The 23,431-nt window shown below is 46.5% G+C and overlaps 9 protein-coding genes across 9 annotated transcripts; 5 read left to right on the top strand and 4 right to left on the bottom strand.

Moving 5' to 3' along the window:
- Positions 1-901: 901 nt before the first annotated feature.
- On the top strand, positions 902-2,197 carry N7478_001615 (NAD-dependent epimerase/dehydratase family protein; the record flags this gene model as incomplete). The annotated part of the gene is made up of 1 exon (XM_056917830.1): positions 902-2,197. The coding sequence occupies one exon, from the start codon at positions 902-904 to the stop codon at positions 2,195-2,197; it is 1,296 nt and encodes a 431-aa protein (XP_056783441.1).
- Positions 2,198-2,901: 704 nt separating this feature from the next.
- On the top strand, positions 2,902-3,684 carry N7478_001614 (mitochondrial 54S ribosomal protein mL54; the record flags this gene model as incomplete). The annotated part of the gene is made up of 2 exons (XM_056917829.1): positions 2,902-3,367; positions 3,434-3,684. 2 exons carry the CDS (start codon positions 2,902-2,904, stop codon positions 3,682-3,684), a joined length of 717 nt encoding a protein of 238 aa, XP_056783440.1.
- A 307-nt stretch (positions 3,685-3,991) lies between these two features.
- N7478_001613 (glutathione S-transferase family protein) lies at positions 3,992-4,870 on the bottom strand (the record flags this gene model as incomplete). The annotated part of the gene is made up of 1 exon (XM_056917828.1): positions 3,992-4,870. One exon carries the CDS (start codon positions 4,868-4,870, stop codon positions 3,992-3,994), a length of 879 nt encoding a protein of 292 aa, XP_056783439.1.
- Positions 4,871-5,755: 885 nt separating this feature from the next.
- On the top strand, positions 5,756-8,244 carry N7478_001612 (putative phosphoinositide-specific phospholipase C; the record flags this gene model as incomplete). The annotated part of the gene is made up of 4 exons (XM_056917827.1): positions 5,756-6,178; positions 6,254-7,007; positions 7,074-7,671; positions 8,079-8,244. 4 exons carry the CDS (start codon positions 5,756-5,758, stop codon positions 8,242-8,244), a joined length of 1,941 nt encoding a protein of 646 aa, XP_056783438.1.
- Positions 8,245-12,601: 4,357 nt separating this feature from the next.
- Positions 12,602-13,041, top strand: N7478_001611 (uncharacterized protein; the record flags this gene model as incomplete). The annotated part of the gene is made up of 2 exons (XM_056917826.1): positions 12,602-12,702; positions 12,825-13,041. The coding sequence occupies 2 exons, from the start codon at positions 12,602-12,604 to the stop codon at positions 13,039-13,041; spliced, it is 318 nt and encodes a 105-aa protein (XP_056783437.1).
- Positions 13,042-13,959: 918 nt separating this feature from the next.
- On the bottom strand, positions 13,960-14,854 carry N7478_001610 (putative ubiquitin conjugating enzyme (UbcD); the record flags this gene model as incomplete). The annotated part of the gene is made up of 5 exons (XM_056917825.1): positions 13,960-14,099; positions 14,169-14,352; positions 14,496-14,525; positions 14,689-14,734; positions 14,811-14,854. The coding sequence occupies 5 exons, from the start codon at positions 14,852-14,854 to the stop codon at positions 13,960-13,962; spliced, it is 444 nt and encodes a 147-aa protein (XP_056783436.1).
- Positions 14,855-15,874: 1,020 nt separating this feature from the next.
- Positions 15,875-17,351, bottom strand: N7478_001609 (acyl-CoA dehydrogenase; the record flags this gene model as incomplete). The annotated part of the gene is made up of 4 exons (XM_056917824.1): positions 15,875-15,921; positions 15,989-16,098; positions 16,158-17,067; positions 17,150-17,351. 4 exons carry the CDS (start codon positions 17,349-17,351, stop codon positions 15,875-15,877), a joined length of 1,269 nt encoding a protein of 422 aa, XP_056783435.1.
- A 679-nt stretch (positions 17,352-18,030) lies between these two features.
- N7478_001608 (uncharacterized protein) lies at positions 18,031-20,458 on the bottom strand (the record flags this gene model as incomplete). The annotated part of the gene is made up of 4 exons (XM_056917823.1): positions 18,031-18,854; positions 18,913-19,189; positions 19,253-20,093; positions 20,193-20,458. The coding sequence occupies 4 exons, from the start codon at positions 20,456-20,458 to the stop codon at positions 18,031-18,033; spliced, it is 2,208 nt and encodes a 735-aa protein (XP_056783434.1).
- A 604-nt stretch (positions 20,459-21,062) lies between these two features.
- Positions 21,063-22,501, top strand: fen1 (multifunctional nuclease RAD27; the record flags this gene model as incomplete). Its single annotated transcript, XM_056917822.1, has 5 exons — positions 21,063-21,075; positions 21,131-21,216; positions 21,292-21,296; positions 21,355-21,916; positions 21,980-22,501. The coding sequence occupies 5 exons, from the start codon at positions 21,063-21,065 to the stop codon at positions 22,499-22,501; spliced, it is 1,188 nt and encodes a 395-aa protein (XP_056783433.1).
- Between the last annotated feature and the right edge of the window lie 930 nt (positions 22,502-23,431).

Raw genomic sequence — 23,431 nt, 5'->3', positions numbered from 1 at the left:
AGCCAAAAAGGTTACTAGCGCCAAAAAAACGATGTATATTAGCCGGCCGCAAATATAGACATCAAGCCTTATGTACTTTCGGTGTTCATATTCTATATTGTCGATCAACACCCTCCCGTAGCAGGCAAATAATATAGTAGTGAACAAAAGAAAAAAGAAGTGAGAAAGTAGAGTAAAATATACGGATTAGTGGCGCGCCCTGCATCAAGCACGGCTTGAAGGTCAGAAATGACCCCGCCGACTAAGACTGAAAGCAACATACCCGAGGATTTCCCAGTCTAGTAATTAGTGTCCTGCATGGGCTGGAAAAAGTCAAACCAAAGCGGGTCTCAACAATGACCTACATACAGAATTGAATAGGATGTTATATGCAAGATCAATGTCAATTCAGGTATGATGTGGTCATTGGCCCCAGCTGTAAGCCCTGGTGCCCGTCTTGGTGGAGACGCTGAGAGTATTCGCCCATCGTGAACAAAAGCCCAAGGTCTGGCCGCTTGTCTGGCCTACCGTCCACGGGGGATTTTTTGGTCTGCTCTTTGGTCTGCCTGTGTCGCCCTTGTCTGTTGGCCCCCATAGATTGACCCTGTCTTAACATCCCTCCGTTCCCCATCCCGATTCACACCGGGGACTTTGATTTTACCTTTATATAAATAGGTGACAATCATCCAGCAATTGTTCAACAAATCAGAAGAAAAGAAAATAAGAAAGACAATCCGGCACATTCAGGTAACACAAGGGGATAGCGCCGTGGATAAATATCCTGTGGCGTCTCTTGGAATTCCCAGACAAAGCTCCATCCTATTTTGGTGAACCGCACTTATAAAGCTCAAATTTCGTGCTAGCCTGTTTCATTATTGTCATTGTCTTGTCTTTACACATTCGGGTGCTATAATCTGCCACAATGGTCAGCCGACGCCAGTCAGATGCGAGTGCAGCGAGTACTCCCCCGGAGAGCGAATCTCCGGATTTCGTCGACACTCCAGCAACCCAATCGTCGGTCTTGTTTGACCGTTTTGATGAATTGCTCGACAGATTCACCCCTGAAAGCCCTTGCATTCTAGTGACGGGTGGCTTGGGATTCATTGGCAGCCACACAACACTGGAGTTGCTCAAAGCCAACTATAATGTTATTGTCATCGATAATTTAAGCAACGCTTTTGAGAATGTACTCGATCGCATTCAGCTTCTTGCCGAGAAGTTCCACCAAGGAAATGGATCTCAAATGCCAAAGTTGCGATTGCACGCTCATGATTATCGAGACACAAAAGCTCTTCGGTCCCTGCTGAAGGAATATCATATCCCGTCTCGATGGGGTATCCCAAAGTCAAAGATCGCCGGTGTCATTCATTTTGCTGCTTACAAGGCCGTCGAGGAAAGTATTCAACAGCCATTGAAATATTACGCCAACAATGTGGGCGGCTTGGTTGATTTCACAGCAACACTTGAGGAATTCGGCATCAAGACATTTATCTTTTCCTCTTCGGCCACTGTGTATGGTACCCTGGCGACCTCGGGATTGCCATTGAAGGAAGAACTTTGTGTTCACAAGAAAGAAGTCTATATCGAGCAAGCAGGAACAACCCGAGTGATTCAACCGGGATGTACTGGCATCACCAACCCATATGGACGCACTAAATGGATGTGTGAAGCGATTCTGGCAGATCTAGCAGCTTCTGATTCAGAATGGACGGTTGTTGCTCTTCGATACTTCAACCCCATTGGGTGTGATTCATCTGGTACACTGGGAGAAGACCCCAGACAAGTCCCCACAAATCTTCTCCCTGTTGTTGTGAAGGTATTCACAGGGCAATATGCAGAGTTGTCCATTTTCGGAACCGACTGGGATACTGAAGACGGAACGGCTGTTCGAGATTTCATTCACGTCACTGATCTGGCTCGAGGCCATATTGCAGCTCTCAAAGCTTCAACCGAGGGCCAGTTGACTGAAAACTTCCGCACATTCAATCTGGGCACCGGTTCAGGCCACTCTGTTCTGGAAGTCGCCAACACCATGGAGGCAGTCATTTCAAAGCCTATCCCCAGAAGAGCCGCGGATCGCCGCGCGGGAGATGTAGGATCTTGTGTCGCAGTTGTCGATAGGTCACAGGATGAGCTTCAGTGGAAAACAGAAAAGTCACTGAAGGATGCCTGCGAAGACATCTGCAACTTTTTGGATGTTAGCGGTTTGTCTTCGTAGCTGTGGAATTTGTTGCCATTTTTGCAGATACCCCGATTGAGATGTAGTTCACATTCATTTGTTAGCGTATTCTTTGTCAGCCCCTTGTTTTTATTTTCCGTTTGTTTCTTTTTTTGCAACTTTATGATTGTCTTGTTGGAAATCACCAGTAATTGAGCTCGAATTGCACATGTTGGGCAATATTTTGTCATTTGTCACTGGGATTTGTGTACAATCTTGAGATTTTTGAAGTTTTTAATTAATTTCCCCATACCCTTTGCAATGTTTGTTTGACACGAATGGTATTTTTTTTTTTCAAAAATTGTTATTGTTGAGTAGAGCTGAGATGCTGGAAGAGATTAAAGTACAGGCAATCCAGGATGCATGAATATGCAGATACCGTGGACTGAGACATAGGTAGTAATAGGGGCAACCTCGGGCATGGATGAAGTGGTGACGAGCATAAAGATGCGAGTTTAGGAAGGAACGATTGTATGTTCCCAAAAGGGAAGGCATATGGGAGAGGGATACACGTGACTTCCTCCGGCTTGGCATCGGATCTGCGCCGCAAGTTTTCTAAATTGAGTCCGCGCCAGCAACATCGCCAATTCCGTCGCAGATCGAGAAATTCCCCTGCATTAATATCGGCTGTGCCATACATTCAGATAACACAGTGTCAATTCCACACAGCTACTATCATGATCTGCCGAAGCTGCCGAACGAGCATGCTGTCCCGGCTCCAGCAACAACAAGCCGTGACATGGACAGCATCAGCATCCGCACCAGCGCGCCAGTTCTCTCTGATTCGCAGCCAATTCCGATCCTACAGCGACAAGGGCTCTAACCCCTCCACTGCCGCTCCTTCATCTCCTCCTAATCCCCGCCAACCTTCCGTCGGCGATGTCACCACCCCATCCGCTATCTCATCTGCCACCCCCGGTGTTTCTCAGCCCTTCAGCACCCCAGGCGAGGTCCACACCGATGCACACCCTGGAGCTCCTTCTAAGCCCGTTGTTGAGCGTGCGCCCAGTAGCTGTCCTGCGGGTACTAAGTTGAATGGCCTGAACTACTTCAAGAACAAGCCTGATGTCTTTGCCAAGGAGGATTCGGAGTATCCTGAATGGCTGTGGGATCTTCTGGGCGACTCAAGCAAGGCATCTAAGTCTGAGAAGGGTGGTGTTGATGTTAGCTGTATGTTTTTGTTTTCCTTGTACCAGTTCTGCATTTCCTCAAGCTAATATCTTTTCTTTTTTTCAGCCCTGAACAAGAAGCAACGGAAACGTTACGAGAAGAAGCTCGCCGCTCGCACTGCTGTCCTCCCACCTAAGATCCCTGCCCACCACCAATCATACGATATCACACCAGCTTCATACAACCGCGATGCCCTCCCCGAGAACTCAGTCGCCGATGCTGCTGAGGGCGCCGAGATCCGCTCAGAGGTGATCAAAAGTTCCCGTGAAGCCCGACGAAAGGCCATCAAGGAATCCAACTTCCTGCGCGGCCTGTAAACACCCAACAACCATACGGTATATTTGTTCCACTAGGCGTCGACCATTGGTCTTTGAAGAAGCGGGTTCGTCCATTTGCAATAGGTTTGGCTCGGCTGGCCGCGATGTCCATGTCCATTACCGCTGTGCATATCGCATAAAACGGGTCTTCAGAACCCCCGGCATGTATTATTACGTCGATTTGATTTTCTCCATTGTGCTATATATTCAATTCATATCTTCATCTTCAATCAACCCTCCGAATCAACAAACACATTTCATCATCCTCATGCCCTTATCTTCTTACTTTCTAACTACAGTCAAAAGCTCAAACATCTTCCGGAATCGGCCACTCCTTCTCCTCTCCCTGGCCCTCTAACCAGGGTAAACAGGCATTCCACAAAGCGAGCAATTCCCCCTCACCCTCCGCGACCAACTTCTCCCAAAGCCCCCGATCAAACCGATGGAAAAACGCCAAATAACACACGAAGTTCAAATCTACATACCCCGCCGTCTCGCCCTCGAAGAAAGGGCCTTTCTTTCCCTCCCGCCCCTTCAAAACAGTAATAATCCCCTTTAGCTCCTTCTGCAGTTCCTCCAGAAGCGCAGCAATCTCCCCCTCATCGGTCGGTCGCACTTCAGTCAACGGCTTCCCATAGGCTTCGCTTCGAGTTCGAATGAAATACTCCTGTCCCCGTGGATCAAGGTGATTAGGAACACTGGGAATAAGCAGAGACCGGATTGCAGGTCCCAGACGCAGTGATAGCCTGTTCACGGCGATGCAGAGCGAGTAGCTTACTTCTCCGGATGGAAAGAGGGGGTGTTCGGGAAACAATTTATCGAGATGCTCGATGATTGGGAGGGAGTCCATCATTGCATTGTTAGGATTCGATGTTATAGATTTGTGGACGATTGCTGGGAGGGTGTATCTTGTTCCTGTGGCATTGGGCTCAACGCCGAGCCCTTTAATAAGGGGTGCGATGTCGGGGTACGAAACCCAGCTCTGGGTATAGGGAATTTTCTTGAAATTCAAGGCCGTTCGGACCTTGAGAGTGTTTGGGGACCATGACTTTAGTGCTCCTGTATTGGTATTGGTATTGTTATTAGTATTCTTTTTTGCTGTTGTATTCGGCTTGTTCGATTTGAGGAACAGACCTGGAAAGGTGGAGGTGATGTCGAAGAAGTGAACAGGCTCTAGATCAGCCATTATGAGGTTTATATAGCTAGTAAGTAGTCAATTGTCTTTATTTGAGCGATGTAATGAATATTCTATTTAGAATTTCAAGTTCGTAGTGCTAGAATCTGACACCGTCTTATATAGAGCCTGAGCGGGGTAAGACTCCATTTCAGTTGGATTTATCAGCATCCATCCTATCTACTAGCCTCCCTCAGGTTGACACCGTTGACTCCGATGGCACGCGAGTCGTGAAGCAGGAGATAAGACGGTATTCCGTCTTCGTACCAGTTGTTTCAATGCTTGCATCTCCATGGATCCATTTTGAATCGAAGATAATGTAGATCCATCTGCCCCGCCAGGATCAAGAGAAGAAGAAGAATACTCATGTAGCAAGACCTTCTTTATGAAAACTAAAAGTGACTCACGTCCAACAATGAATACACATACGTACATCCAATTCAGCTTATCCACCATGACCTAATATACCTAATATACCCGTCGCCAAGCAGCCCTGGGGCTGATGGAGATCGGATGGAGCCACGACTGAAGTGGAGAGACGATCATGCTGAGCCACACGTGTCGCAAGTTAATTCTTTCACTCTCACTCTCATCCTTCCGTTCTTAACTTGAACAAAGCTACAATTCTCGGTCTTCATCAATCTCTTTATCATTATTCTCATCACTTCTAGGTAGGATCAGCAATACTTCCCTTCAACCGAGTCGCATTATCAGCTGCGGGGCATCACATCTCGCATCAGGCACGGCACCAATCAAATCCACACCGCTAGTACAACACTTTGCACAGCCCTACAAGGCCAGGTCGGATGCCAATACAGGGCTCAGTTGAACTTTTTATTCAATTCTATGCCATTCCATTCAAATCAAATCAAATCGGTCAAGGCAAAATATTTTAAAATGCAAAAAGTCGATAGTCTTGTCGAAAAAGCGCGCCATCTATCACTGCGCCAATCTACAAGCACCAGCTCAGGCACAGGCTCACAGTCCGAGACACACTCAGTGCTTGATACGCATCTCCAGAAAATCTATCAGTCTTTCGAGAAGATTTCAAATGAGGACTTTATCAACCATGTCCAATGTGATTCTGCACGGGAACAGGAGCAGAAAAAGAAGGACAGCGATACTCCTACTCTAGATCCATTGGGTTCTTTAGATGCGTTTCAGGCATATTTGAAGGATCCGGGTTCTGATGCTGTGGGACCAGTCAAGGAGTTGGATCTTTCAGCGCCTATTTCGGATTATTATGTTTCTTCGAGTCATAATACTTATTTGACAGGCAATCAACTTTATAGTGATGCTGCCGCAAGTGCGTATACATCGGTATGTAAACAGGACATGTTTTCATTTCTTAATGGTTGATTAAAAACTACGTTACTTACTAAGTATTATTTCTAGGTACTTCTGAGTGGTTGTCGCTCTGTTGAGATTGATGTTTGGGATGGTGAGCCTATTGGTCCCGATCAGGCTGATGCGGAAACTGGTAGTAGCGAGAGCAGTGGTCCCGAGGACGAGGGGAAGAAATCAACTCTCAAGTCAAGACTTAAGGAAACGATCAGATCCAAGTTTGACACGGAAGAGAAGGCAGCAAAGGAGGTACTTGGAGATGCGCTGCATAGAAAGAAGTCCAAGACTTCTGATGCTGCTAGTGGTGAAAAGGATGAATCGGCACAGACGGTTATCCTTGGAGAACCGCGTGTATTGCATGGACATACTTTAACCAAGGGCACTAAGTTTCGTGATATATGCTATGCTATCCGGGATAGTGCTTTTGTGAACAATGATCTCCCTGTGATCGTTAGTTTTGAGGTTCATGCATGCTTAGAGCAACAGGAGATTATGGTTGAGATTATTAATGAGGCGTGGAAAGGTCTTCTCGTTGAGGTTCCTTCTGATATCGATGCTGATAAGTTGCCTACATTGGGCGAACTTAAGCGTAAGATCTTGATCAAGACCAAGTCGACGCCTTTACCAAAGGTGGAGCAACTTCTTGGGGGTAAGACGGAGGAGAGCACCGAGTCCGTGGATGATAGTGGTGATGAGACTGCGGATCCTCAGCAGAAACCTGCGAAGCCTTCCAAGGTCTTGGAGGCCCTTGCCAAATTAGCGATCTACACTCGAGCTTACCACTTCAGCCACTTCGATCAGCCAGGTATGTATTCGCAGGGGTAACTGGTGGCCTGTTTTACGATATGTTAACGTACTAATTTTGGAACAGAGGCCAAGGTCCCAGTGCACGTCTTCTCGCTTTCCGAGAAAGCAGCCCGGGATGCACATGAGAATTACCGCGACGAGTTATTCGCACACAACCGCCGCTCATTGATGCGTATTTACCCCTTCGCACTGCGTGTCACATCATCGAATCTTGACCCATCTTTCCACTGGCGTCGAGGCGCACAACTAGTTGCGCTGAACTGGCAAAACCTCGACAAGGGCATGATGCTCAATCACGGCATGTTCGACGGCACTGCAGGCTGGGAACTAAAGCCAAACGGATACCGCAGTTCCGAAGCAGCCACTGACTCCATTCCCCGCACGACACTGGATTTGGCTATTGAAATTTTCGCGGCGCAGGATCTAGCGCTCCCGCCGAATCATACCGAAAGGGGGTTCCGTCCCTATGTCGTCTGCCAATTACATGTTGAGGAGCCCGCGACTTCTGTTGCACCTGATCGTGATGATGCAAGCTCAGACACGGAGAAGAGCAGTTACCGGCGTCGTACAAAGACATCGGCCGGGACGAATGCGGACTTTGAGGCGCAGAAGTTGGTCTTCCCTACTGCGACGGGTGTCGTAGAAGGGTTGAGCTTTGTCCGGTTAGTTTTCTCCTCTTTTTTTAGTCATTTCCCGTTCCCCATGTATCTTGTTCATCTTTGGCCTTTCGTTGGCGGAAATATTTTCCCTTGCTCTTTAATGCATGCCGTCTGCCGTGCATCTGTTTCTCAACGGCCCGAGCGGGAGACGAGTCCTGTTTGAGTCGCTGGTCATGTTTTCTCTTCCGATTTGGCCTGGGTACTTGGCCATTTCTGGTATCATAGAGGCGACGTGACCCTGCACCAGCTATAATTCTGCAGGATTCCAGTTCAGAAGTGAAGATGCACCCTTGCTTGCGAAATCACATCTGCAACGCCGTTCAAGTTCTCCCTGCTTTTTTTTTTTTTTTTTGGTATTGACATGTTTGTTGTCTGCAATATGCGCGTGCTAACATTCTCTCTTTCTGTAGGTTCAAAATCAAGGACGACGAAATCGGTCGTGATCCCTTAGCTGCGTGGACGTGCATTCGGCTGGACCGATTACGAGAAGGATATCGGCTCATTCAACTCCGAGACAGCACCGGGGAAAACCCAGGCGGTGCACTATTGGTCCGGATCACGAAGCAAATTTCCTAATATGGACAGGACAGTATTGATTGATAGCGACTACAATAATTTTTTTCCTTCTGAATTCTGAGTGGCGTAATTGTATACCCGTCTGTAAATGCAGGGAAGTAGCTAGGCTTGGGCTGTATTGGACGGCAAGTTCAGGCATCCATGCTTCTTTAGCCGTTGCACAACTTCATGATCCCTGCAGGTATCAGGTATCATGGGAAGTAAAATGAGAATGAGAAATTTAGAAAATTTAGAAAATTGCTTTTCAGCGCCACTTACTCCGTACAGATTCTTCAGACACAGCCAGGATGGGACGTGACACGCCGCATGCCAATGGGCGCCTCGCATACTGGATCAGTGGCAGCGCGCAAGTATAACGCAGTTCAAAGCGCAAAGCGCAATTCCCTGCGCCAGGTATGTCATCCCACATTCGGCATTTGAAAGGTTGAAGAAGAAGAAAAAGAAAAAACCTTGTCATGTTCAGTTAGGCATCATGGGTGCACAAAGCGGTTAGACCTCGTAAAAGCAAAAAAAAGAAGGAAAAGAAAAGAAAAATTCAATGCCAAGGTGAATCGTCTTGACCGGGGATGAGATCGATGTACTCAATCAAAAGTCATTGCCAAAAGGAGGCAATATCCTTGGTGATGTCGAGTAAGTTACTTTCGGAGAAACCTGCACAGAAGCCCGTTGTTGAAGCAAGGAGTCTCCCATGTCAAGAACATGATGTGATGCACTACTGTATCACACACAGACCACGGTCCCTTGTGGAGATCATTTGCCAGCTGCAGATGAGCCTGCATAACATGTCTGTTGCCGTAGTTAGGCAAACAACGCAATGACAGACGTTATTCGAAAGGCAGCTTGGGTGTGTCCTTGATACATGTATTCCGTAAAGGGCAACACAGCACCGACAGCACAGGATCCCATACGCTTTACAACTTGCGGTCCGAAGTGATGTACGGTATGCGCGGGTAGTGTTGCTTCCTGGAAGTGAAATTAATGGATCCACAAGATCCTGCAAGCTATCGCGGGTTATATCCGAAGTTCATTATGGTTGGAGATGGTAGACCATATATGTAGATATTTGGAGGACGGAGCAAAGACCCTAATGGAAGCAACTGCTCCTATTTGAACGGATGGAGCTACCAGGGTGGGACCCGGGTAGTGTATGGCGACTTTTTGGGGGTTATACTATACTAGGTGTTGGGTAGATAGAACGTGGATAGCCAGTCTCTCGGTGCTACAGAACGGAGAAACCGCGATCAGGCTGTGGGTTGCAAACAAGAAAGTTATCCTGCATGATGCGCGCCATTGAGCCCCACAGGTTCTGGTTTGCCATGCGGCAAGCTGGGAGCTGTTGTTGTCCTTTTTGGGGGGGGGGTTTTGTTGATTTCTTTTTTTGACGGAAATGTGCATATCAGGGGTGGTGGGGATGGATCTATGGAGAGTGACGAGTCGGTCTTTGATGGGGAGGGGGGGGGGGGGGCCTGTTTGATAAAAAAAGAAACAGAAAAGAAGCAAAACGGCAAATAAAAAGTAAATAAAAAATATAAGCAATAAGAGGTTAGAAATTAGAAATGAGACGAAACACACCATCCTAACTCCCCAGTGTCGTGATAAGTTTCAGCAGCAGTTTGGTTGTACACGCAGGGAGTCCAAATGGCAGAAGATCGGCGCCAAGAGACATGCATCAGATTGATCAACATGGATAGTGGGTCCTAGTGACAAGCAGAGAAGATCGGTTGAAATGCTCCGATTCTGATTCTGGAGGTGATAAGGTGGTTGAAGACGAAGGATGCCGTGAAGTGAAGGGCCAGGAAACGCCTGTGATCCACCGTGGCTTAATCGTGGAGTCGCACACAGCACTTACACAGTACTTACATAGTACCCTGGATCCAGTAAAGTTGAGAGAGCCCTTTGATGACCAGGGCAATCCCAGTCCATGTATTTACTACTAATTATTGTCCAAGCCCATGAAAGTCTAAACGTGTTTGGGAGGAATCATACTTGAGACCAGTTCCCCTTTTGCGGAGGAGGGGTTCACGCAGGCGCAGATGATGATGACGATGATAATCCCGGTGACAGCTACACATATGGCAAGTGGCATGCATAAGATTGATGTGATTGGAGCATTACAAAGACAAAGGAGAAGAAGGGAACATTTGAAAGGCATTGAAATTGTTCAACGCGGAGCGGTTGAACAAATAAATAGGGGCGATTGACCAATGATCGGGGATCATCGAGGGAGATGGTGGATGTGGTGAATTGATATTTTTTTCCCTGTCAGAAAATCACAGAAAACACAGAACACACTAACTCAATCAGCCAATCAACATAAACAACTAGGGACCGAGCTGGACCGAGCGGGTCTGCCTGGGGGTTGCAGGAACGATACATCGAATTCTGCTGCTTTCTCTGCTTTCTCTCTGCCACCTTTCCATGGTTTTTAAAATTATTTTCGCATTCGTCTACCTATTCTTTCTTAGTTCTCCCAGTCTTTCCTAAAAGTAGTAATGAGGCGCGTTCGTGTTGGGAAGGAGCTGCATCACACCTAGTCTACCTAGTCACCCACGTCTATCACTTTCCCCACATCCACTAACTGTAGTGTTCCGTACGTCTCCTATAGCAAACAACAATATTCAATAACTCCCGGATTCGTTGGAATAGATACATTTTCATAACCCTGGTTGGCTTCACCAGGTTTGACTGTAGCGTTTGACCAAGTTTTCAAGGTTTTCCTCCCTGTGAGCTGGTGGACTGGTGGATTTCCACAGCCTTGATCCTTAATGCTAGTAGAGCCCTGTGATGAAAGTGGGCTGTGAATGGATCGATCGACAACCAGGAGAAAGCTTTCTCGACCTTTTCCACATATTGCACCACGTCTGACTCAATAACGGGAACTTCCGAGGCCACACCATCAATCACCAGCTGAACTAAGTTTGACTCGCTCAAACCGATTAGCCGATAAACTCCAGCTGTGGGTGGGTTTGTTTAGGGATGGGTTTTATTATATCATTTTTATTTCATTGGACTTTCCCGTTTTTTTACTTTCGATCTCTGATCTCACATTTCTGTTTTTCCCTTTTATTAGTATTATTTTTAAATTTCTTTTTACCATTTTCATCATTTTTTTAATTATTATTATTTCAATCGGCGGTCGCGGGGGTCATGAACTGGGGGCAACATTGGGTTCTTCTTCCCCTGTCCTGATTCTGTTTTTTTCTTTCCTTTTTTCTTTTGGAATGCCTTATAAAGTCTGCCTTCCAGCCTGATTCTACCAGATGCCTTTTTTTCCTTCAAGATAAGCAACTGTCTCAAAGTCCAAGCTCGGTTGCCTCAACCCCATTCCATCCAATTCTACATCGCCCACCTCCCCATCACATACAAGTTCCCACCTACTTGAGGCAAACTCAGTCCTCATTCCAAACTTTATTCGATATTACTTCAACCTCATCCTGCATCATGACCAACTCATCTTCATGTGGCGTGCAATGCGCAAACACCAACAAAGTGAACAAGGTTCGTTGCAATCTACATGTACATCAAATCAAAAACAGCCCTGTTCTAACATATGCCTAGATGCCCGGTGTGCGATGCCCAAATTGTGCCTCCAAGGGACAGGAAGTCTGGGTAATCCCCGGTAAAAGCTGTCATATCTGCCACACACCCTGTGCATGATGGCACACTCTATTTCTTGGTGCATAGATAAAGCAGAGCCAGGTTTCTGGATTTGTGTGTGTTGATTCTACTTTGAGATTGGGCAGATCTAAATTTCAGCGCCTAGAGGTGCAGGAACACCTCGAAGCTATCAAAAAGGCATCTATATTTATATCGGAGTTCTCGAGAAAACGAATGAGGCCATCCGTTCAGAAGATTGAATCCAAAATACGACCCGTCAAGGAACGGCAGGGATCCTTCAATCCTACCATCTTGCAGCTTCGATGAGATTGAACCCGGAAACCTGGTGGGGTTGGAATGAACAAGAGGAACGCTCGTTTTTAAAATTGGTGGATTGTCAAGTTTATTTCGGGGAAATTATATATCATTTAACGAGTTACTACGATACGATTTGATTTAATTTTGTATACTTCAAATATTGCTCTTTATGTTCAATCGAGCGATATCCATCTCTAAATAGATATAAAAGCGTATTTATAGTAAATTTATAGTATTTTTTAACCATTTAGCGTAGACTATCACTTCTTCTAGAATCTGCCCGTGTCCCTCGTACTTTTGGCCCTTCATGCACCTCGTCGTACTTTTGTCCTTTCTCTATCTGTGTCCACGTGAGACCTCTACCATGACGTCATCTCTCTACATAAGCCACCAAGATCACACCCATTCATACCAAAAAGACACATCTTAACCTCCTCATAACATGACATCCACCGAAACATACCCCATCGGCACTCGATCAGAATGCGAATCCCTCGTCCGAGAATGGGGCTTTCATCATATCTTCACATGGTCTGATGTCGGGTATGTACTTACTTAAATTAACCTTCTCATTGAGAATACATACCCTTTTTACATATCACTAAATAAAAAAATCTCATGTTTTACTCTGATCCAGGAACTAACATTCCCTGTATATCACTTAGAAACGCCTACTATGCCCCGCATACGCATGGGGGCCTCACAACACATCTAATTCGTCGGGGTACCTTCACAGTCGCCTATCCTGACGATAATAAGAAGAATGGTGGGAAGGCTCAAAAACAGACCTTTGTTGCTGGGGCTAGGATCGATGTTCCGGCGGGAAAACTTCATGAGGTTTGGATTGGGGATGAAGGCTGTGAATATGTTATTGGAGAGTGAATTGTCAAAAGTGGATGACGGAACTTGGTCTCTTCTAATCAACCATCAATAATTAGAAATCTAGGCCTGGGGCGTGCGATAGATTCAAGTCTGCAGTGGGCCGTTTATCTATACTACGGTGTTTGTATCGGATGAAAGAGTGGCTCAAGCGACTCGAATTACGGCAAGGGAGATAATACTAGTAGATACGAAGTTTAAGAATCATAAGATGGGCCTGCCTGGATTGTACTATCTGATGACAAGAAAAAAATAAACCTCGTAAAGTCCCCTTTCCAGTCCACACGACCAGTCTAATCCCATCACCTCGTATCCTTCAATTCTTTCTGCTTCGATCAGAGTCCTTCCAACCCAAACGAGTGCCCATTCGTCTACTAAGCAATTTGTTCCTTGGTGCTGGATTGGGAGAGAGTGCATCACCCCGACTGTTGGTTGAAAAACATGGAACATTGCCTCGTCTCCTTCCATCGTTCATTCCTCGTTTTCTTGGTCTTTTTTTCTTCATTACTTCACTTTATTTCAAAGATTAGATCCGAACTCTTCCTCAACGAAAAAGACAGTCCAATCCCTTGGGACAAGATCGCAGTGTTGGGAGAACAAAATGCCATGGATGTAAAGAGCTTGGTCATATGAATCTTTGGATATGTTGTCCCATGCTAACGCAAACAGAGAAGGGGGAGGGGCACAGAATATCACCGAGCAAAGAAGGGAAGAAAAAGCAAGAACTCCCCTAGGGAATCTGCATAGACAGGAGGTAACAAACACAGCAAGGGTCTACAACCATAGTACGCCAGGCTTCACGGATCTGAATCTAAGACAGACAAAAATGAAAGATGCAAGCGCAACGGAGATCAGGCAAAGGATTCATGCGGAATGGAAAAAGAGGGTCATGGTATTGGGGAAGATTTGTTGAGATGCCGATCAAATAGCGTATTTGCGAGTCCATTCACGAGCCGTCGCCTCGTACCGTGAGCGGTCTGTCTTATAGACATGTGCGATTTCCGGCACAAGAGGGTCGTCGGGGTTGGGGTCTGTGAGCATCGAACAGATCGAAAGCAGTACTTAAAATAGAATTAGGTTGGAAGGTGGTTTTTTTTTTGGAATATAAGAGAATTAGGCCAATTGCTCACCTTTCGAGATTGTCAGGGCAGGGCTCCATTGATCACGAAGGATGTCGAGACAGATGCTGCCGTTGGAGTTGATGTTGGGGTGGTAGATACGGGTGGTGAAGTTGACCTTTGGCGGCTTGAATGGGTAGTCGGTAGGGAAGTGAATTGAGAGGAAGAAGACGCCCCCAGAGTAAGGTGAGTCACCCTAAGAATATACATATCAGTATTTGCTCACTAGGATGAATCTACGCTGGGCGTGAGGAGAACAGTCGTTCAGCCCCAAACGCCCTTTCGCCCCCGGCCCTCCGGAGAGGCTAAATGCCAGGGAATAGAGAATTTCGAACTTACAGGGCCCATGATAGTTGCTTGCCAGTGGAACTAGAACCGAAAAATGGAAGTCAGTAATCGTTGATATTCTATCATCTGTCGAAATATTCCGGGTGACATTTCAAGCCCGCCGCACCATAAAACTGGGTGGTTTTTTGCAAGCGACGGTGAAAAAGTGAAATGAAACGAAAGGGCGAGAGAGAAAGAGGCTTACCAGGTCATCTCCAATAGGACCAGCAGAGCAGGAGGAGGGGGGATCCCTGTATATCAAGGTTAGTGGATATTGTCTTCGGATTTGATGGTCCAAAGAGTCAACGTTTGGAGGGGTTTGCTTACCGTCCGAGATCAGTGAGTTCCTTGTTAATGCGCTTAAGAGCCATTATGGATGATGGGAAACGAGAAGAGTGGGAGAGAGGGAGAAAGAGAAGACTAGAAGGTCAGCAGGAAGAACGGGCTTGATAGGGATTGAAGCGGACTTGTTCCACGTACGGTTACGTCTTTGTGTGGAAAAGAAGAAGAGAATGAGAAAGAATGAAAGAGGGGGAAAGTGGTGCGGGTCGGCTTAGACTATGGTATTACCAATACACGCCACAGGCAGCCCAGATGGGGCATCCATGGATGTGATACATCGTTCGGGTCATTAAGGGAGATTTTACTTATTATGTAGGTACCCTATATAGATACGCTGTAGGGCTGGCGGTGTTTCTTTGTTGCCTCTGCCTCTGCCTCTGCCTTCTCTCTCTTTCCCCTTTCTTTTATCTTTGTCAATAAAGACTTTTAAGAGAGACTCAGATAGCAGATCACCCGCCGCTAAGACTACGTTCTATTCTTCCACTAATCATAAACCTATCTTGGTAAGTAGGAAAACTCCAAGTTCTAGGTATCAACGAAGCCATCCTTTGATGCCTTGTACCTCTCAACCTTCAAAAGTTCCCAGGCTGTGTAGGTAGATGGATGATAGGATGGACCTTTGCCCAAATACCAAGGTGTATATTTTACGTACAGGTACTGTACGTAGTATGTAATAAAAATCGTGCCCCTCGATGATGTCACGTGTGGGTGAGGCGTCCGCTCTAAGGCCTTGATTAGGAAGGTGTCTTCTCTTGTCCGCGGGCTTATTCAACCACATGTGTATAACATTTGAACGTTGTATGTATATAACATGGATAAATAAACGACCCGTATATACATATGTCCTATTTATATGCTGTTGAAAACGCTTACATCTGATACTTACTCGTCTACTGAAGGGCTCTGTCTCTATGTCCAGCTGCCCATATATTTTAGTTCAGAACTGGTAGTTCATGGATTCCAAATTCTTGTATAATTTCTATTCGATGCTTTTTACATACAGGCCTAAAATTTCTCTCTTTCTTTCTTGCTTTCTATTTTCTTAAAGACTAAACAAATGCCTGCTTGCCAGTAATGGCCCGGCCTAGTATCAACGCTATGCCATGGAGAAGCAATTAGTTCCAGTCCAAGTCGCATGACTAAAAAGGATTCGAAACACGTACCATGGATATCACTTTGACCTTCGTATGTCTGTACCACGAATAGATTGGCGACGTGGCGCCCAATGTGGTATTCATCACTGGCAGCATTGCCGCCAAACACCTCTTGCAAGCTATGAAAGGTCAGCACGGTCCGTCTAAAACAATATATGCAGAAGAATTCAATACATACATCCGGGAATTGTGCAAAGCTCGATCACAATTCTGACGCTTGATCATCGAAATCATCTCTGGCGTAGCCTTTCCAGCATCCTTAAGACGAGCCACCTGTACAGCGGCCAGTGTTCCATAGGCTGCATCTGTCGCTGCATCCGCCAGCTTTTTCTGGATAAGCTGGTATTTTGCTAGCGGATTACCTTTAAACTGCTTGCGCTCGAGGCTATAATCCCGCGCACGAGTGAGACAGTCTTCTAGCGCACCCATGCTACCAAATGCAATTCCCAAGCGCGCACTATTCAAACAGGTAAATGGACCTGTCAGGCCCTCGACGTCTGGGAGCATGTTTTCCACGGCAACAGGGCAATCGTCCATTTGGATCATTCCTGTAATTGATGCGCGGAGCGCACTCTTATTCTTGATGGCTGGGGTCTCGAAAGTACCGGGTGGGCACTTGGATCTTTCAATCACAAATCCACGAATCTTACCATCCAGCTTCGCCCAAACAAGGTGTAGGTCCGCAATAGGTGAGTTGGTGATCCATGTCTTACTACCGGTTAAAAGGTACATTCCCTTTTGCGTGGGGTGCTCGCGTGCCACCGTCTCCATAGACCCTGGGTCGGAGCCGTGGTTTGGTTCCGTTAATCCAAAGCAGCCAGCCAATTTCCCTTGTGCGAGACCGGGAAGAAAGCGCTCCTTTTGCTCTTCTGTGCCGAATTCGTAGATTCCCGTCATCGCCAACGAGCTTTGTACCGACATACCCGATCGGTATCCACTGTCAACACGCTCTACTTCCTTGGTGATCAGTCCAGATGCCACAGTGCTAACACCGGCACATCCGTAACCCTCAATGGAAGCGCCTAATAGACCGAGTTCTCCCATTTCTTCAAGAATTCGACGATCATAATCCTCGTTGCGGTAGGCCTCTGTCGTAGGTGATTTGTTAGATCAGGCTATCAAATATCAGACTGATGGTGATTTTGGGGGATAGGGTAAAGCTCAACGAACCCAAAACTCGTGGCATCAATTTATCCTGGCAATATTGACGTGCTGTATCCTGAATTGCCAGCTCTTCTTCGGTGAACAGCTCCGATGCGGCGAGAGGGTCCTCCCAATTGAACACGGCAGACGAAGATGCATACCGCCGGGCAACAGGGAGACGATCAGCCTTAAAGGAGCGTGCTGCCGCACGGAGAAACGAGCGATTCATAATTTTGTACAGATGGGAAAAAAGAAGAAAAAAGAAGAAATGAAAATGATACAAAGAGGAGAGGACCACAGGTAAAAAGAGTCAAGGAATATGTATGATAAAGATATATGATAGCATATCGAAATGTCGTTGCGGGGGAGCTCCCCATCTAATATGCACTAGCGGCGGCGAACCTCGGCAATTCTGGGCTTGATGAAATCACCGAGCAACCAATTACAGGTTGACATCATGCGACCTATAGCTGCACTTGTTGGGACCTTAGAAGAGTACATTTCTCTTAGTTCTGCATAAAATTGGGACCATGAACCAAAGTCCAATTGGCTGAATTACTTTTCCTAGACCGATTCAATCCCAGAGGCTTATTTTCAAGCTTGTAAGTGGACTCGGCGCTTTTCGGTGGTTTCATGGTTTGCTAGTTGCCACATACAGAGAGCTCGGGTACCATATCCATGAATGCCGATCTTGGAACCAACCCCCATAGAGGTAGGTGTATGCGATAGCGTGAATGGGATGCCCATGCACGAAGGGGAGGAAGAGAACCATTAATATATACCGAATTTTTCCATTTATTTCCTCTAAAGGGGGCAGGTGAAAACTGTTATGTACATGGTTGTTCGTGGATACTGAAGCATGAAAATGTAACCTGACTGGCCTAGTCAAGAAGAGGACCAGTATCCCATCATGCTGGCATCTGGCTTTGTAGGAAATCAAAGACTCCAGTAGGAAAATAGTCCTCGTCGAATCCCCACAAATCCGCCATCATGGGGTCTACTGATCCCTCGGACAACCCGGATTCGTGTTTACTGGTTAACACGTCGGCCTCAATACCATTGCTGCGTTCGGCGGACAAAGGTGCCACTCCCAGTAATGGCGGCGGATGGTTTAATATAGTATCACGTTCGCCCAATATTTGGGCCCCGGGGATAATGACAGGCTTGAATAGAGAAGGAGTCTCCTGTAAAGCTTGTCCGAGGGGTTTCTGGCCACTGTTGCGCTTTTCCCATTCTTCCAAGCCAGTGAGCATCTTTCGCAAACCACGCGCAATATGGTGGCTTAGATGTCGTTCACTTGCCCTTCGACTACATGAGACCATCATCTCAACAATACGTCCGACTAAAGATCGTATATAGCCAATGTCGACGGATAGCCCAGCTGATGCAATCGAATTTCTTTGGCCTTGTCCCTCGGGGTTGGAGGCATTTGAGCAAGCCTTCACTGCGATCTTGAGCAAAAAGACTGCCGCGAAAGTTATCATACTGTGAAGATAAAGCGGAACGCCAACTAAAGCCCGCTGGATGTCTTGTTCGTCTAAGACAACAGTGAGGGTACCAATAGCCGATTCAATTGCGATGTTGGCGCGTTTCCTTCGCTCCATTGACATTATTTTCGAAGATGTGGAAGAGTGATAGGTACGCAATGCTACTGAATTCAATTGCAGCCGAGAGAAATGGTAGTGCATGTACACTGCTTTATATGGATATGCACCGACGTGTCGACTCCCGGCTAAGTGCTAGGTTAGAGATAATTAATCCGGGATGCAAAGTTTTGATTGGTAACGTACTGAGTCGGGGTAGCCACGCCGATTTCCAATCTCGAAGGTCCTGATCAAACCGATCAATCTGGGGGAATTCACTCTCGGGTACATCAAGGTCCACGTCAGGACCGAATGCAAAATAGATGCGGGTGAGAATTATAAATAAGTCAACCTGGCTGTGCAATCGGAGGTCTCCTTGTGATACAGATGGGGACTGTGTGAAGGTGTTATGTTGAGTAATACTGGCATCCTCGTGGATAATAGGTGGCCGACCGTATGCGATAGAGAAATGATGCTCAAGTGTCTGTCATCTGTCAGCTTCTCGGTTACATAGATAGTAGTACAATGGTATGTCGGTATAGCTTACGTATAGAAGATACCAGAGACGAGCCTGCTCTTTATGCTCTACAGACCCCTGGGCAGCCTTGCGGTAGCATTGATGCAAGTTGCGCTCAGTAGCAATACGCACGGCGTAGCCAGACAGCTTCCAACTGACATCTGCGAGCCAAAATGCCCCAATGCACAAAGCGCGAATATCATCCATAGTGTGGTGGTGTCCTAACATTGACTCCGATGCCAGCTTTGCAAACTCAGCATAACAAGTATCAAATGTGCGTTCCTTAGTTGGTAAGTGCAACGCCGTCACAGCCAAAATGGCCGCTGATAGCATCGATGAAGAGCGCCTGACATTTGTCAGATCTTTATGTGCCAGCAATGCTCCATCCCAAAGGTAGCGGTTGAGCACCTGATCAAAGTGATAAAACAGCTCCTCTGCTTCTTCCAGGTCCACCACGCCCCGTGAGATAAAATCAGTGACCAATGCTCGATCGGGTGCATAATGTTGACCGGGCGAGCTCTCCCTATTTTCACTCAGCTGTGTCACTTCGTAAAGACTCCCCATCGGAGCTGTCACCAGGGAAGATGCAGATGTTTCTTCGCGATCAATAGAATATTGTGGCTGGTGTTGCGAAAAGGTGTAATTCGAAGAATTTGAACCTGTTATTCGACCAGCGGAGTTTTCAACCGAATCGCCACTTCTGTTCCGATCTTGTGCCAGTCCGGTCTCGTCTACCGATACTGTTGATTCTTTCCGACGGTGCTTCTTCGGGGGGGTCTCGTTTGATCCACCGCTGTGATAGTATGACAACTCTGGGAGCTGAGCCTTCCTAAGCAAGTCCGTCATTGCCAGCTCAATCACGTTCTTCCAACTATAATATAAATATCAAGTTAGCATCCAATCTTCTCTTCCAATCTTTTTTTTCTGCTGCTCGACACCCCGAAGTATTTATCTCGAAGAGAATACTTACTCAGCCTCGTCTTCCAGTAATGTCTGTAGGCTTTTATTGACAACACACTCCAGACCCATGCGCCGACACCGCGAACATATCGACTCACCTGCCTTCATGTCGCAACGGACCTTATGTCGCTTACATTCGGTACATGCGCGTATCCTCCGCGAGATCTTCGGCACATGTTGACCTCGTCGTGAATGATCCTCCGGTGTGAGCTCCCCTTGGGGTGACACAGACGAGGCATCGCCATTGGGCTCGAACTGGATGCGGTTCCTCTTCATACTGGGGAGTCGACTCAACCTCTCCGCATGGGCGACTCCGGGGAAGAGACGAGCGGGGTCGGGATTCTCGACCGAATAGATTCTTCGCCTAAGGCAGGCAATGTGGGTCTGTCCAGAGTACATGTATGCTCCGGCTTTAGTTATACATGTATATGTGCTATATTATTTATTATACTAAGTATGTGCCTACCTACATATATGCTTTTACATGTTTTTGTAATCATTTGCGTAAGCTTTTTATATTTTATCTATAAAATAGCGCAGTATATAAATCAAATGATATGTAATTAGTACCTATCCACATGTCTACGGCCTTAATGATATTTCTTCCGGACCGGGGCCGGGAAAGTGCCGAACATCAAAATGACTAAGCAAAGCATGAGTGCCCGCAAACTCAGGCCGTCAATTGGTCAGATCCCACTAGTCCATATATGGTTAAATTATGATGCGTGGGCGCGTTCACCAATAAACGCGTCTACCATTTTCAGGTTCTCACCTCGGTGTCTCCATAAATCTTCACCCTCAGCCCTCAATTTTGAAACACAGACCTCTATTTGAGCTCTTCTTGATACCTGACAGTTGGTCAATCCTTTCAAGAGCCAAAATGGGTATCAAACGTGAGTGGAACATCTTCGACTATGATTTTAACCTCCTTTGCTCACAAAGACATAGACCTTTACCAGGTCATTTCGGAGAATGCTCCAGATGCGATCAAGACTGGCGAGATAAAAAATCACTTCGGCCGTAAGGTCGCAATTGTATGTTTGAAAAATCAAGACCCGAAACTATCTACAAATCCCCTTCGTTCATAGCTCATTATCTGCTGTCTATAGGATGCGTCCGTCTCATCGCCTTCATTTGAATCCTAAAGTCCTCCTTCGCTGACCTTCACCCAGATCCATGAGTATATATAGTTTTCTCATCGCTGTGCGCTCGGAAGGCCAGCAGCTGATGAGCGATACTGGCGAGACAACATCCCATTTGATGGGCATGTTCTACCGGACCCTACGAATGGTTGACAATGGTATCAAGCCTCTTTACGTTTTTGACGGCGCCCCACCCAAATTGAAGTCTGGAGAGCTTGCAAAGCGTGGTGCACGCAAAGCAGAAGCTCATGAGGCTCACGAGGAAGCCAAGGAAACCGGTACTGCTGAGGATATCGAGAAATTCTCTAGGCGTACCGTGAGGGTCACTCGCGAGCATAATGCTGAGTGCAAGAAGCTCTTGAAGCTAATGGGTATCCCTTACATCGATGCGCCCACCGAGGCCGAGGCCCAATGTGCTGTTTTGGCGCGCGCAGGCAAAGTCTATGCGGCTGCCTCTGAGGACATGGATACCTTATGCTTCGAGTCTCCCATTTTGTTGAGACACCTTACATTTAGCGAGCAACGCAAGGAACCTATTCAAGAGATTCATTTAAGTCGGGCACTGGAAGGTCTCAACATGGATCGCAACCAGGTAAGCTCTGTTCCTAACAAAAAAAGAGATAGAATCCCCCGTGCTAATTTATGATTATTGCAGTTTATCGATCTTTGCATTCTCCTTGGCTGCGATTATCTCGAGCCCATTCCTAAAGTCGGACCCCAGACCGCGCTTACACTGATTCGCGAGCATGGAAGTCTAGAGAAAGTGCTAGAGTTTATGGGAAATGATTCAAAGAAGAAATACGTTGTCCCCGAAGATTGGCCGTATCAAGACGCACGCGACCTTTTTATTGCGCCAGATGTACACCCTGCAGACCATCCAGACTGCGACTTCAAGTGGGAAGCTCCAAATGTGGATGGCTTAATTGAATACTTAGTCACCGACAAGGGGTTTAATGAGGACCGTATACGCAACGGTGCTGCCCGATTAACAAAGAATCTCAAAAGTGCCCAGCAATCCCGACTAGAAGGGTTCTTCAAGCCCAAGGCGCGTACGGATGATGAAAAGGCCAATCTCAAGCGAAAACATGAGGAGAAACTTCAGGAGCAAAAAAAGCGGAAGAAGGATGAAGCTAAGGCGAAAAAAGATGCGAAGGCTAAGCCGCGTGGTGCGGGCTAGCTTAATGTTCCCGAAACACGAAGGTCGCGATGGATTGGTCTATCTGCAACGTTGTTTGTGCTCCTTCCTCATACTTGGCTCTTAGCATGCAAAATAAACCTGTGCATTAAAATTATTCTACCTCTATACTGGCGTTCAATTGATAATTGTGATCTTTATCTTTTGCTTTTGGTTTGAGCGAGTGAATTTCCCCTCAATCTCAATGCGGGTACGAGTGACAGCTTAACCCAGTCAGAGCCAGGACGGTTTCGAGGCTTTGGACCAGAATTTCTAATCAATTTCTACATGATTATGTAGATTATGTTAATTTCAATCATCGGCAGGCGGTTCAAAGAACCTACTTGACTTTCCGAACTTGGGATCAGAGAAGACGCGAGTAGCAAGAGTCGGAGTTATAGCCCTGGTTTTTCTGATCCTCACTTTTACAAGGCATGGGTGACTTTAAATTACCTTACATGTCATTATTTTTGTTGCTTCTAAACGTTTGATTCATATAGCTTTTTACTATAGAGCAGAATAAATGTTTCTTTGTTGGACTCAATTCTCGATATATGCTTATAGATCATGTGTCGCGGGATAAGCGAGATGCATCGGATTGGCGGATGCTTTGATACTGTGATCTCCACCAGCATGGAGATTGATGAAGAACTTAAGACTGGACAATAGTTATTTCAATAGCTAGGTCTTCAATTATCCTTTTAATTATTGAATAAAGACTAACAGGGTAAAGGATCAAAGGCACGCGCAATGACATGCCTGTGTGATCTACCCGCGGATGATAAATATAGACTAGCGCATCCAGAGATCCATCATCCATGGCCCCCTCCGACACTGATAAACCTAGAAAGGACGAAGAATTGGCTCAGCAGTATACTTAACTTCTTTGTCCTCTCAAGCATACGCGAGATTTGGGGGTTCTTTCCATTTTCC

This window comes from Penicillium angulare (genome assembly GCF_028827245.1).
Source record: "Penicillium angulare strain IBT 27051 chromosome Unknown utg000002l_segment0_segment0, whole genome shotgun sequence".
Taxonomy (NCBI): Eukaryota; Fungi; Ascomycota; class Eurotiomycetes; order Eurotiales; family Aspergillaceae; genus Penicillium; species Penicillium angulare.
This window is presented reverse-complemented; position numbering and strand designations above follow the sequence as displayed.